The 15,336-nt window shown below is 41.6% G+C and overlaps 1 protein-coding gene across 1 annotated transcript in view; it reads right to left on the bottom strand.

Annotated features, from left to right (window-relative positions):
* LOC311148472 (cytosolic phospholipase A2-like) overlaps positions 1-15,336 on the bottom strand; it is a 41,036-nt gene that overhangs the window by 16,668 nt on the left and 9,032 nt on the right. Inside the window, exons 2-10 of the mRNA XM_084185448.1 lie at positions 9,600-9,717; positions 8,501-8,582; positions 6,458-6,606; positions 6,217-6,333; positions 5,733-5,770; positions 3,501-3,645; positions 2,435-2,571; positions 1,997-2,219; positions 736-850 (exon numbers count right to left, since the gene is read on the bottom strand). Coding sequence (XP_084041574.1) covers positions 736-850; positions 1,997-2,219; positions 2,435-2,571; positions 3,501-3,645; positions 5,733-5,770; positions 6,217-6,333; positions 6,458-6,606; positions 8,501-8,582; positions 9,600-9,632 — 1,039 coding nt within the window. The 5' untranslated portion in view covers positions 9,633-9,717. The remainder of the gene's footprint in view (positions 1-735; positions 851-1,996; positions 2,220-2,434; positions 2,572-3,500; positions 3,646-5,732; positions 5,771-6,216; positions 6,334-6,457; positions 6,607-8,500; positions 8,583-9,599; positions 9,718-15,336) is intronic.

The raw sequence follows: 15,336 nt of genomic DNA on the forward strand, positions 1-15,336 counted from the left end.
ATGGATGACTGTTCAGTGCTGTCTAATGTCTCAAAGCAACATTTGAATATCAGCCCACCATGACACATCAGTGTGTGTGAAATGAATGATGCTCCAAAGAAATGTAGAGAATGGACATTTGCATGTGGGAGAGATTATCTGACCATCTCTGGTAACTCATAATGCAGAAGGAATACACATACTCATTGTACTAGAGATGCAAACAAACACACACACACACACACACTTCAGAACTTCGATCATCCATTCCAACTACATGACCAGTACTGCGAACACACTCACACTACGTGCATGACACAGGTGGCTGGTGGTACGTTAATTGGGGAGGACGGGCTCATTGTAATTGCTAGAACAGAATGAATGGAATGGTATCAAACACATCAATGAGTTTGAGTCTGATACCATTCCATTCACTCCATCCCAGCCATTTTTATGAGCCGCCCTCCTCTCACCAGCCTTCTGTGGTGAATGAACTCCTATTGAAATGCTATGCTTCATTGAACAACTGAGAAGAGCCTCAGAGCCACACTGACCTTGTGATCTACAGTAATACATACATACAGACACACACCAACTCCCACACACAAACGTTAACACACCATTATGAATGTAAATCAGTAAGTTCAAGGCAGGTCTTACGCAGGTTTACTCAAACTGACCACAGTGATTGTTGCGTAACCATCGTGTGAACAAACACACACACAGAACACCCACAACGCATACACAGTCACTGACCTGCGAACATGAGCTCGGACACGTCTGGTTTGACGTGCAGACAAGTGAACAGAGGGAGAGGACACTGGGCCTCGTTCACCTTCTCCTGCAACTCACTCAGCTTTGTGTCCATCCTCTGATGAAAACAGAGAAACAATGGGAGTTATAGTCAGTTTAGTTTCATCCTGAGAGAGAGAGAGAGAATTGACTATGTACAGACAGCCTTGCTATTGAGAAAGGCCGCCATAGGCAGACCTGGCTCTCAAGAGAGGACAGGCTATGTGCACACTGCCCACAAAATGAGGTGGAAACTGAGCTGAACTTCCTAACCTCCAGCCAAATGTATCACCCCATATTAGAGACACATATTTCCCTCAGATTACAGAGATCCACAAAAAATTACAAAACAAACCCAATTTTGATAAACTCCCTTCTCTACTGGGTGAAATACCGCAGTGTGCCATCAAAGCAGCAAGATTTGTGACCTGTTGCCACAAGAAAAGGGCAACCAGTGAAGATGTCACGACTTCCTCCGAAGCTGCCTCCTCTCCTTGTTTGGGCAGGCTTCGGCGTTCGTAGTCACCTGCCTTCTAGCCACTGCCGCTCCTCACTGCCGCTAGTCATCTCATCATTCCATTTGTTTTGTCTTGTTTATTACACACACCTGGTTCACATCCCCTCATCAGTACCTGTATAAGTGGTCCCTCTGCCCCCTTGTCTTTGTGTGTGATTGTTTATTGTAGAGGAGATTATAGCTCGGTGGAGCTATTGTGTTTTGTATCACCGGGATATTCACCTGTGTGCCTTGTTTTCTCCAGTGCGCATTATTTACCGCACTGGAGTGTTTTATGCATTGCTGCGTACCACTGTCTTACCGAATAAACCATTTATTCTGTGATTTACCCTCCTGGACTCTGTCCAAATCACCCGCCACAGAAGAACAAACACCATTGTAAATACAACCCATATTTATGTTTATTTATTTTCTCATTTGTACTTTAACTATTTGCACATTGTTACAACACTGTATTTATACATAATATGACATTTGAAATGTCTTTATTCTGTTATAACTTCTGAGTGTAATGTTTACTGTTAATATTTCTTGTTTATTTCACTTTGTTAATCTATCTTAACTATCTACTTCACTTGCTTTGTCAATGTTAACATACGTTTCCCAATAAAGCCCTTCAATTGATATTGAAATTGAATTGAGAGAAAAAGAGAGAGATGGGTGAAATAATGGCGTAACAAAAACAGGTGTGTGCGGTTCTCCTCTCACCGCAGGGATGAGTGTCTCGCCGATGAGCATGCCGAAGATGTCAGTGAAGGTGACGGGCTGTCCGTTGGCCTTCTTGCTCCACAGAGCCTGAATGTAGTTGGTGATGTGCTGGGGCAGCAGCAGTCTCAGAGGGTTACTGCTCACTCTCTTCATCAGCTCCACATTGATCTCCTTAGGACCCTTAGAGGGGAACTCTGGGTGGGAGAACAGGGTCGACATGTACCTGTGGGAGGGACGGAGATAGGGAGGGAGCGAGGGAGGGAGAGGGAAAGAGATGGGAGGAAAGGAGGCAGGAGAACACACAGGGAGAGCACATACAGTCCTCCATCCAAAAACTGGGCAAACGTTGGTGCAGAGGTAGATGGGTAAATACTGTAGGAGAAAAGAAGAGTGGGAGGGAGGGAGAGCATGGTATAAACAGATGAATAGTTGACTGACCAGGTAGATCCAGAGAGGCCAGCAATGTAGGTGGCACAGTCCAGGACCCCAGACTCATACAGGGCCTTCATCACCCCAGAGAAGCCCACCATGGCCCTGAAGCCTCCCCCTGAACCCACTATGGCAATCACCGGCACCTGCACAGACACAGACAAAGACAAAGACAGCCACAGACAGGAAGAGATTGGAAAGGATTAGGATCCCTGTCATAACATGACTCCTTGAGATTCATAGCATCTCAACTGTCAGTAAGCCCTACTTCCTGATGTTACTTCCCTCAGTCAGTAAGTCTACACTAGATGGCTGTTGTTGCATCACTCTACTTACTGCAGTTCCAGGGCCTCTTTCTAACTCTGCAATGACTTCTCTGAACTAGAACCACAGTCATTTCCATAGACATTACCAACAAATATTCTAACCCACTCTTGACACAACAACTGCACTTCACGGAGTTGTGAAATGTTTGAGTATTTACTAGCCCCGGTGGGAATGCGGTGTGACAGCTCAGAAGTTCTGCAACAACACTTTTATGTGGTGGATTATTATCTCATTATGGCTGGTAGCTTCCGGATCATCCGAGAGCACAGGCAGGCAGTGAGAGGTGAGGGTGGAGGCTACAACCAGGAAAACAGGGCCAAATGTCAGCTGCCTCTGAACCAGCCTTCAGAGCTCTCGGTCTGAGAAGAAGATAGGGCCTATAAAATGATCACGTTTGAATACTAAGAAACCTGTGGATATGGTGTACATGTTCTTGCATATAAAAAGCGGTGTTGTTGGCTAATATCGTCTCGTCTATGAACCACTATGCTCAGTAACACTGCAGAGTAAGCCCCCTTTCTATGGCAATAAATGCTTTATTTAGCTCATGTCTATTATAATGCCCTGTCGTTTTGGAATGGTTACCATTCTATGACCCATTGACCCTGCAATGCATTCTAATACATGAGGTATCACATGTAAAACACTGTATTTGACTAGAAGTCAGAAACTGATTTTAAAAAAGAACACTGTGGTTGGCAGTGGGCCGCTCTGCAAGCCTGGGCCCACAGTACTCAGGTATGCCCACCTCCTGAGGGGTGCTGGGGAGGAAGCTGGGCTTCTCCATGTCCAGCAGCTTCTTGATGCCCAGCATCACCCTCTCTCTGCGGGCCTGTCTGAATAGTTTCTCCTTGTCACACAGGGTCAGACTGAACCGCAGGTCCATGTTCGTACTGCATGGGGACACAGATACAAGATAAGGTTTTAACCCTGCATATGGCCATCATAAGCAAGACATAATGTTTATAAAATAAATAGGTCCCACTTTATTTGGATAGTCCAGATTTTCCATCTGTAGATGCTCTACAGATGGTCATACTATTAACAAACTATCTGTTGATAAGCAACTGCTTGCTATGGTTACGGTTAGGATAAGATTAAGGTCTAGGGTTAGAGCTAGGGTTAGGGTTGGTTGATAGTTGAAATGTTACTGATAGTGTGTAGATGGCATGTAGAGCATCTACAGATGGACTATCCAAATAAAGTGTTACCAATAAATATTTTAGAAGAGTCATATTTGACAAATGTAATAATTGATTATCAATGTAGATTGTTAGAGTGCTCAGTTGAATGTGTCCCACTAGCAAAAGCCTGTTTGTGGGGTCAGTGAGTTTAAGAGGTGTGTTGTTGAGTGAAATGAAGTAAGATTAGTTCAGGAGACCTACAGTAAAAAGCATAAACAAAAGCAGACAAAACATATTCACACTTACGTTATTACATTTCAACAACTGCTTTAAAACATCACATGTTTTCCCATATGGAAACAGACAAACATCTCTGTATTCTCTCTAGTAGACCTGTTAGTCAGCCATGATGATTGATGTTATGTTCTGTAGGTTAGCCAGCCATGACTGAAGTTAACTTAGGCTCCAGATCTGATAAGATCTGGTTCCAAGTTGGTCTGGTCTGATACAGATCTCCTGAGACAAACACAACCAAGACCTCTGACCTCCCACCTCCCCATTACTGAGACTACAAACATGCCAAACATGTCCTCCCCTTTATCTAAAACAACAGTCTGGTTAGAGCATTGGGCCGGTAACCGAAAGGTCGCTGGTTTGAATACCCGAGCCGACATGGTGAAAAATCTGTCTATGGGCCCTTGAGCAAGGCACTTAACCCTGAATTGCTCCAGGGGTGCCATACTACTATGGCTGACCCTGTAAAACAACACATTCTAGTTTTTTTGTTGCAACAGTACAGTAAATCTAAGCCATTTGTTTACTGAAAACAGTTACAGTTGTTAAAAGAAGAATAGAGAGAAATATGGTGGCTCCCATTGCCCTGGAGGAAGTGGTGTTCATTGAGCTATCTCTTAAACAAACTACGCTTTGGCCCCATTTTTGCTAGAACAATCTATTTGGCGCAAAATTGAAAAACAATTCAACTGGGAAATGAAAAGGCATGCCCAGCCTCCAATATTTAACAATAATTCCTTGTGATCTGGAGGATGGCCTTTCACATTGCCTCAATGGTCCAAATGTGGTATCCGTACCCTTGGCGATATCATTAATAGTTTGAGGACATTCCAAGATCTGAAAGAAGCATTTATTTATATTACCAGGTAACAATTTTTTTCCTTATCTCCAACTTAGGTCAGCTATGCTGGTCTATGGAGTTCCATGGGAAACCCAGCTGTCAAATCATCCAATGATTAAATTTGTAAACAGATTATCTGGTCTCACGAAAGGACTAATCTCTGTAATATATAAACAACTATTAGAAAAGCTCATACTCTGAGCTAGCCATCAAAAAAGTATGGCCCACAGATCTAAATGTAACTGAATCATCCTTTAACTGGACCAGAATATGGAAAGATGAAGATGTGGGAAGAGGGGGGATAGGTGGGATGGGAAACATGGTTTCCGGGTGGGGAGGGAGGACGCGGGCGGGTGGATGGGGACTGAGGGGGTTGGGGTGGAGGAGCCTTTTTTGTTTATTTTGCTTTCATACAGAATATTACAAAACTGCTGATGATGTTCTTTATCTGTATGCATTTCTCAGATTTCTCATTTTGAGTGGCATCCCACAGGTACAGGAAGGGGGTACCTGTAACCCCCATCATCAAAAACGTAGAAAATACATGTTAAGAGCTTTGTACTAAAACACACTGGTGTGGGTTACATAGCTTGAGGTGAATTCCTGTGCTTTGTTTAAGGTGACCACAGTAAGAGTTGCTGCTGCTTCTGCAAAAGCTAATGGGGATCCAAATAAATAGACAGACAGACAACGAGAGGAGTATTAATGGGAGTATACATACCAGACCTCCAGGGCCATCTCTAAGTACACATTGGTTGCCTGTCAAAACAACACAAATCGCTGTGGTTATTGTAGAAGAGAAAACATTGATTAATCTGTCAACAGCCTGGGATAAAAAACAAACAAAAAATGAATCTGTCAACAGCAAAACTCCCTGGGATACAGTTCAACATCCACAAGGAGAGGGGATGAGAGATAGGAGGATGAGGGTAATGAGAGGAGAGAAGGGGAGAGAGATGCAGGTGGGTAAGCTACATTAAGGATGAGGAAGAGTGGACGAAGAGGGATAGATAGAGGGTGAGAGAAGAGAAAGGAAAGGGATATTCAGTAAGAGGTAGGAGGAGAAGAGAGGAAAACCTCACAGCCATAGATGAGTCAACATCACTCAACCGACAATTACATTTGTGTGAGAGCTAATGTCTTTCAGGCACACTCTTTCCTTCAGGATACTCTACAGACAGACAGTGAAAGTATAGAAGTCTTACTTTGCCGATAAGGAAAGGCACGGTCTCTGTCTGGCCAGTTTTCAACATCTTGGAGATGTTGTACGACGCAGTCCCAAGCGTCTCGTCCATCACGTAATTGGCGTCCATTAAAGTTATCTGATTGAGTACAGCACCAACCAACAAGCTTAAGGCTTCAGCTTCCACATCTTGACCTGACTGGGAGTTCAGTTGATTTGACTTAAATTAAACTGTGCTGAACTGACACTGTTCCATCTCTCACCTCTAGAACATTCTCCTGGTTTGGGTCCAGTATGAAGTGAAAGGTCTCATTCCATTCTGGGTGGATGTCATTGTCTATATGCCTCGTTCGTTTCCTGCTCTCAGGGGCAGTGGGAATGAACAGCTCCACATAGGGGTCAGGAGTGTCCACTGCAGACACAAACACGCAAATTCATGCGTTGCATACAGTACATACATTTACAGTACCAGTCAAAAGTTTGGACACACCTACTCATTCAAGGGTTTTTCTTTATTTTTACATTGTAAAATAATATTGAAGACATCAAAACTATGAAATAACACATATGGAATCATGTAGTAAACTAAAAAGTGTTAAAAAAATCAAAATATATTTTATATTTGAGATTCTTCAAATAGCCACCGTTTGCCTTGATGAAAGCTTTGCACACTCTTGGCATTCTCTCAACCAGCTTCACCTGGAATACTTTTCCAACATTCTTGAAGGAGTTCCCACATATGCTGAGCACTTGTTGGCTGGTTTTCCTTCACTCTGCCGTCCAACTCATCCCAAACCATCTCAATTTGGTTGAGGTCAGGGGATTGTGGAGGCCAGGTCATCTGATGCACCACTCCATCACTCTCCTTCTTGGTAAAATAGCCCTTACACAGCCTGGAGGTGTGTTGGGTCATTGTCCTGTTGAAAAAAAAATGACAGTCCCACTAAACCCAAACCAGATGGGATGGCGTATCGCTACAGAATGCTGTGGTAGCCATGCTGGTAATGTGTCTTGAATTAAATAAATCACAGACAGTATCACCAGCAAAGCACCCCCACACCATAACACCTCCTCCTCCATGCTTTATGGTGGGAACTACACATGCGGAGATCATCCATTCACCCACACCGTGTCTCCCAAAGACACGGTGGTTTGAACCAAAAATCTCAAATTTGGACTCCAGACCAAAGGACACATTTCCACCGGTCTAATGTCCATTGCTCGTGTTTCTTGGCCCATGCAGGTCTTTTCCTCTTATTGGTGTCCTTTAGTAGTGGTTTCTTTGCAACAATTCGACCATGAAGGCCTGATTCACACAGTCCCCTCTGAACAGTTGATGTTGAGATGTGTCTGTTACTTGAACTCTGTGAAGCATTTATTTGGGCTGCAATTTCTGAGAGCGGTAACTCGAATGAACTTATCCTCTGCAGCAGAGGTAACTCTGGGTCTTCCATTCCTGTGGTGGTCCACATGAGAGCCAGTTTCATAGCGCGTGATGGTTTTTGCTTGAATTGTTCCGTATTGACTGACCTTCATGTCTTAAAGTAATGATGGACTGTCGTTTCTCTTTGCTTATTTGAGCTGTTCTTGCCATAATATGGACTTGGTCTTTTACCAAATAGGGCTATCTTCTGTATACCCCCCTACCTTGTCACAACACAACTGATTGGCTCAAAAGCATTAAGAAGGAAAGACATTCCACAAATTAACTTTTAACAAGGCACACCTGTTAATTGAAATGCATTCCAGGTGACTACCTCATGAAGCTGGTTGAGAGAATGCCAAGAGTATGCAAAGCTGTCATCAAGGCAAAGGGTGGCTATTTGAAGATTGATTTGTTTAACACTTGTTTGGTTACTACATGATTCCATATGTGTTATTTCATAGTTTTGATGTCTTCACTATTATTCTACAATGTAAAAAATAGTAAAAATAAAGAAAAACCCTTGAATGAGTAGGTGTGTCCAAACTTTTGACTGGTAGTGTACATACAAGCTAACATAGAAATGTACAGAGAGTGATACAAACCTACCGTAGATATATGTTTGATAAACACATAACATAGATAAACACAATGACTATATTTTTTATTACACAGATATAAGAGCAAGTTAATATGAAGTGTTTGAATAGTCTGGCAGGTCTTGAGTATTTGGAATAATTCACATTTCACGACGCAACGTAAATGATTTGTTTTTAAATACAGAACTGACAACTCCCTGTGATATGTTTTTATGTTGGAGAATTTGTGATTGTTAACATGTGAACTAGACGCATGTGGAATAACAGGATGTTGTCACACTTACACATGTCACCCAGTGCTCCCTTAGTGACATTCTTAGCTCGCACCACCGTCACGCTGAACTTGTGAGAGAACTGCTGCTCCACCTGCACACAAACATCAACATAGCCTGTGAGCCAGGACAAACTCATCACACATGCACAGATCTAGCACACTTGAACTCCAACAACTGCCTAGAACTACTTAGGGACAGTGTGTACAATTTTAACTGTACTTTTTGTCTAAACCTGGGCATAGATACAATCATATGATACAAGAGGTGTCAAGGTGAGGTGTGAGTCCGATCCCTTCTCTTTCTATTAAAGATTATCAGAGCACCCTTACCCCAACTATGGGGCAGCTGCTGGTCTTTTTCTGTTGCCTTGTTATTGTTTTGTTTTAGGTTCATCTGTCAGGCAGTCATTTGTAAACATAGGGTATGATGATGTCATTTTGTCTCATCACCATTCCTCTTTCAGTGAATCTGTAGATCTGCTAGTCTTCACTACAGTGTAACAGTGATGAGTGAGACTCAGCAGCAGGCACAGACTCTCACTGGGAACTAGACTGCCATGGTGGGGCTATAGTACAGTAGCATATCTCCAAGTCAAGCCAGTAGGGCGCCTTCTTCATTTAAAAAAGTTTTTATTTGTGTTTTCTTTATTGAAATAGAAAGTCACAAATGAGAAGAGCAGACAGCTAGATAGAGTAATACAGATATGAAAGTGCAGGCAGGGTTTGAACCCATGCCACACAAGGGACAATGTGTGGTCCGGAGTCGGCAGCACTACCACTAGACCAGACTTCAGCACCAGCAGGGTGCCTTCTTTATCCTACCATGATATATAGTAGGCCTAGAGTTGCAATGACGAGAAACATGCAGTGCTGCCCACTAATGTGCTGATAGAGTGAGACAGAAAACAGATAGAGGTTTTCAACTGAAGTTATACTGCTGTCCTCATCAGGGTCTGAGCTTACACACAAGCCAAGGCAGAACAAATTATCTTAGTCAGAAACAGTATGTGTTCCAAGATAGTCTTATTATCTAAAGCAGTGGGTTCCCCCTCATTACTGGAACTGTAAATGCCAAAGACTTTGAATGAAGTGGACATGTGTGGACTTACAATAATGTACTGGTAGGGGTCAATGGAAGACATGGTTGGCTGGTTGGTGTTACCCTCTTGTCCAGTCTCCTTGAACTCAGGAAGATCCTCCAGTGATACTGGGTACTATCTACAGACTCTGGGGACACACAAAGCATCATAATGTAAGGCAGGGGTACTTGACTACTATTTGAGAAGGTCCAGGGACACATTTCCTAGGTGGCAAAGGTCCGGATGGATATCGTCCTTTACTGGCACTGTGGTACAGGGTAGTAACGAACATAGTCGTCTACGACTTAGGAAACATCTTGTTATAGTTGTAGTTGTGGGGAGAATGAATAAATACTGTTCCGTCCACTTGTCTTTGAATATATGGTTTTCAGAGTCAACTTAGATTGAATACTGGTAACTAAGTTCCTTCTATCTGTGATATTTACAGTTGAACTGCAGTCAAATCTTTCTGTTTCTTTCTGCCTGCTTGTCCCAAGGTTCTACAGAGGATATTTGGATTAATGTGATTGGGTAACACGCTGCCTCTTGTATTTGCATATAACATGCGATTGGATTAGATGGGGCACTAGTAGAGGTGGGCGTTGCTTCGAGAGAGAGCGAGAAAGAGAGGTTGTTGAGTTAAAGAGGCCGCTGAGCTGGGTAGATTTTTTAAAGCTGTCTGGAAATAATGTATTGACTTTTATATAACAAAATGCTATGTTGTCCGGTCCGGATTGACCCTTCTCTGGGTCTGGACCGGGACCGCGGGCCGCCAGTTGAGTTTGGCTGATGTAAGGGATGGTGTGGTAGCATCCACAGACTCTAAGGACGCACAGAGAATCATCATGTAACGCTGTGGTATTCAAACCTTTTAGTCAGGGACCCAATTTTTTCCTGCCAGAACTTCTGGGGACCCCATTCTTTTCACAATAATTTCATGCGACCCCACTCCACCCCAAATCTAATGACACAACCTTAAAATGGTTACATTTAGATTTATACATCAACAAATAACCTTTAATTCATTGCATTTTCATCTCTTATCAAAATGAAAAGAAACCAATCAATACATTTACTCAATAAAATTGTATATTTCAAATTATCTTTCTCAAAAATGTTTGCATATTGTTCCATTCAATAATATGTACTCATACATTTTTGTAAAAAAAAAAATAAACACAATAAAAACGCTTGTATTTATTTGTATTTTGGCGACCTCACTGCAGTTCCTCCGCGGCCCCGACTTTGAATCCCACTGATGTAAGGGACGGTGTGGTAGCATCTACAGACTCTGGGGACGCACAGAGCATCATCATGTAAAGGATGCGATGAAAAGACAGATATGAAAGTAACTTGTGGCAGAGTTAGTGAAAAAAAATGTATTTGTACTGGTGTATGAAACAGTTTACTGTAACAGTGATGATGCAAATCCTAAAATAATGCCTTGAAATAACTGTGTAACTGGTTAGCAACTACTGTAGTGAGTGTAGGACCCGGGGAGAGAGGAAGTGTGCTAAAGCCACAGGACTTAGATAGGCCTGTGTGTGTGTGTGTGTGTGAGAGAGAGAGAGAGAGAAGAGAGAGAGGCCTATGTGACTCAGCGAAGTGAAAGATGCAACCACAGTCTGATAATGTTGTGTGTGTGTCGCCGTGCGTGTGTGTGTCACAAGCTCAGTGTGGCTACGAGGCTTTCCTCAGTTCTCAGTTGTTCAATAAAGCGTAGCATTTCTCTGAGCAGTTCATGCACGTAGTGTGGTGTGTGTGTTCGCAGTGCTGGTCACGTAGTTTGAATGGATGGTCCAAGTTCTGAATGAGCCCGTTCGGGCTGCGACGTGGTGACCTGCATGTGCACCATATTTCTGAAAGATCCACAAAGCAATAGGAGTAGATTGGACAGGAACACACACACAGCAGGGCCTGAAGTTCTGCCACTACTGAGTGGGCGTCTGGTTCTTTAGCTGCCAGGGACATTAAAGAAAGCAGTGCCAATGTGCTTAATAACTACTGGCATCATTATTGGATTAATGGAATGGAATAACAATAATGATTAATCACATTTAAAATTACAATATCATGACTGAATTTGAATGTTCCTAAGCACAAAGCCATGGTCAGAGAATATAACATCATATTTCAAACTCCTTGCACAGACGTACCGGTAACTAACATGCAGTAATATACCATGCTGGGAAACTTGTGTTATGTTAAGATATCACTCTGCTCATAGAGAGTGGCGGGACACAATAACATTTAATTAACCTAAATGCTGTGACTTTGATCCAAATTAATGGCAATTACAAAAATGAAGATAAAATATAAAAATTTTACATGGCCAGTAGGGCTGAGAATTGCCAGGGACCTCACGATACGATATTATCACGATACTTTGCTGCCAATAAGATATGTATTGCGATTCTCACGGTTCAATATTTATTGTGATTCGATGTTCCAAACCTATTGCTCACCATATGCCTGCTACAGAGGGAAAAGAGAGAGCCTTGAGAAAACAAGTTTTGATCAGTCATGGAAATAAAAGTGCTGAAAACAAATTGCCTACCTATGTAAAAAGAAGATGGAGAACAAGCTATGAAGGAAAAGTACTGGAGTTTTGGGGCAGGTACAGCCAACTAGCTCAAAAATAATATTGAGATATTGTCAAAATGATTCAATATATCGTCAAAAATAATATCCCGATATGTAACCGTATCAATTATTTCCACCATCACTAAAGGCAAGATACAGCAATGAAAACAATTGCTAACACCAGTTGATAATATTGTTAAATGTCATAAAGGAGACCAGGCAGGCAATAATCCAGTTTAGTTATGTTTAATAACTCTTAAGGTAAGCAACTTAACCATGGCTGCAACTACATATGAGCAGTGGTGCAGTGAAATGTCTTTAGGTGAGGGAGAGCCAAACAATTATGTAAATGACATAATTTCCTCAATCAAAGTTTGTACTGACAGATGTAGCCAATTGAATAGCCTATCATTATAGAATATGCATAAAAGGCATCCTCCAATTGCAACGTCTGTCTATGCCCACTCATATTGTCTAAAGAAAATACCCTCAAACACCAATTTAGGCATAGGATACCTAATTTCAAAATAGGCCATCATCACTGTCAATCTTTGAATGATAATTCTCAACGTTTTACCGGTGAAACATCCAAACTGCATCTCCATGCCAATCATTTGATTGATCTCAAATCAGTTTCATGGGGATATGCATTTAGATATTCTTGAACTACTGTTTCGAGAGAATTGGAGCAGATAGTTTGTTAACACCATTAACCTTTCTGGTGGCGCTCTGTTGAGTTTTGGCGCATGAGCACTTTGTTTTTTTACTATTCAGCTTCAGCTAACCATCCTAAAATCTCATTAGAAATTAGGAGGGTTTTTTGGTGTAACAGTAATGTTATAGGCCTACAATGCTATACTATAATATTCTGTTCTGCTATGTAAAATGCAAAGGAATCATTATGTGATCTTGCAAAACATTGGATTAGCTTCGATCAATCTTTACTAAACGAGCACCATTGTGAGAAGTGATAATCTTCTATTGTAATAATAATAATAATAATAATAATAAGTGATGAGTATGACTATTAGGCGTAGGCAAAAGGTCTTGATGAGATGCCATTTTAAGTGATTGGAATGCCCTTCGTGGTGCTGAAAGGACGTAGCCAGGATCGCGCAATGGTGTTAAAGAAGTTGAACCAACATGTGGTGCTGATGAATAGCTCTGCCATTCGGCCAGTTCAGGAACAACCAACAACAAGCAACAATAATGTGCAGTATAGCCTAATAAGCTTACGACTACATGGTATAGCTATTTGTAGGCTATAACATAATTTAAATACAAATACATATACAGTTGAAGTCGGAAGTTTACATACACCTTAGCCAAATACATCTTAAGTCAGCTAGGATCACCACTTTATTTTAAGAATGTGAAATGTCAGAATAATAGTAGAGAGACAGATTTATTTCAGCTTTTATTTATTTTATCACATTCCCAGTGGGTCAGAAGTTTACATACACTCAATTAGTATTTGGTAGCATTGCCTTTAAATTGTTTAACCTGGGTCAAACGTTTCGGGTAGTCTTCCACAAGCTTCCCACAATAAGTTGGGTAAATTTTGTCCCATTCCTCCTGACAGAGCTGGTGTAACTGAGTCAGGTTTGTAGGCCTCCTTGCTCGCACATGCTTTTTTCGGTTTTGCCCACACATTTTCTATAGGATTGAGGTCAGGGCTTTGTGATGACCACTCCAATACCTTGACTTTGTTGTCCTTAAGCCATTTTGCCACAACTTTGGAAGTATGCTTGGGGTCATTGTCCATTTGGAAGACCCATTTGCAACCAAGCTTTAACTTCCTGACTGATGTCTTGAGATGTTGCTTCAATATATCCACATACTATTCCTTCCTCATGATGCCATCTATTTTCTGAAGTGCACCAGTCCCTCCTGCAGCAAAGCACCACCACAGCATGATGCTGCCACCCCTGTGCTTCATGGTTGGGATGGTGTTCTTCGGCTTGTAAGCATCCCCCTTTTTCCTATAAACATAACGATGGTAATTTTGGCCAAACAGTTCTATTTTTGTTTCATCAGACTAGAGGACATTTCTCCAAAAGGTACGATCTTTGTCCCCATGTGCAGATGCAAACCGTAGTCTGGTTTTGTAGCAGTGGCTTCTTCCTTGCTGAGCGTCCTTTCAGGTTATGTCGATATAGGACTTGTTTTACTGTAGATATAGATACTTTTGTACCTGTTTCCTCCAGCATCTTCACAAGGTCCTTTGCTGTTGTTCTGGGATTGATTTTCACTTTTCGCACCGAAGTACATTTATCTCTAGGAGACAGAAGGTGTCTCCTTCCTGAGCGGTATGACGGCTGCGTGGTCCCATGGTGTTTATACTTGTGTACTATTGTTTGTACAGATGAACGTGGACTCAGGCGTTTGGAAATTGCTCCCAAGGATGAACCAGACTTGTGGAGGTCTACAATTTCTTTTCTGAGGTCTTGGCTGATTTCTTTTGATTTTCCCATGATTTCAAGCAAAGAGCCACTGAGTTTGAAGGTAGGCCTTGAAATGCATCCACAGGTACACCTCCAATTGACTCAAATGATGTCAATTAGCCTATCAGAAGCTTCTAAAGCCATGACATCATTTTCTGGAATTTTCCAAGCTGTATATTGGTACAGTCAACTTAGTGTATGTAAACTTCTGACCCACTGGAATTGTGATACAGTGAATTATAAGTGAAATAATCTGTCTCTAAACAATTGTTGGAAAAATTACTTGTGTCATGCACAAAGTAGATGTCCTAACCGACTTGCCAAAACTATAGTTTGTTAACAAGAAAAATGTGTGTAGTGGTTGAACATTTTTAATGACTCCAACCTAAGTGTATGTAAACTTCCGACTTCAACTGTAGCTTAATATGATTGCACTGTTTGCCACGAGAGCTTTATTGCGAGTAGGCATTCTATTGTATTGTGTAGCTTACACGCTGTATCATAAAAAAACAACGTTGATTTGATTAGCTTGAAGACATAGAATAAAAGAAAACAGAGAGGTGAACTATCAAACCACCATTTATCTACCTCTAGGCTGCTATACATTTTGATTTGGTTTTGTCATTCTATCGTTTTTCATGGAATTGTTGTGGTAATTAAATATAATTTATTTAGAATCTATTAGAATACATTTTCCAGAAATAGTTTTACCAGCTCTGTGTATTCTCAAATTGAAAAAA

This window comes from Coregonus lavaretus (genome assembly GCF_964263955.1).
Source record: "Coregonus lavaretus genome assembly, chromosome: 21".
NCBI lineage: Eukaryota > Metazoa > Chordata > Actinopteri > Salmoniformes > Salmonidae > Coregonus > Coregonus lavaretus.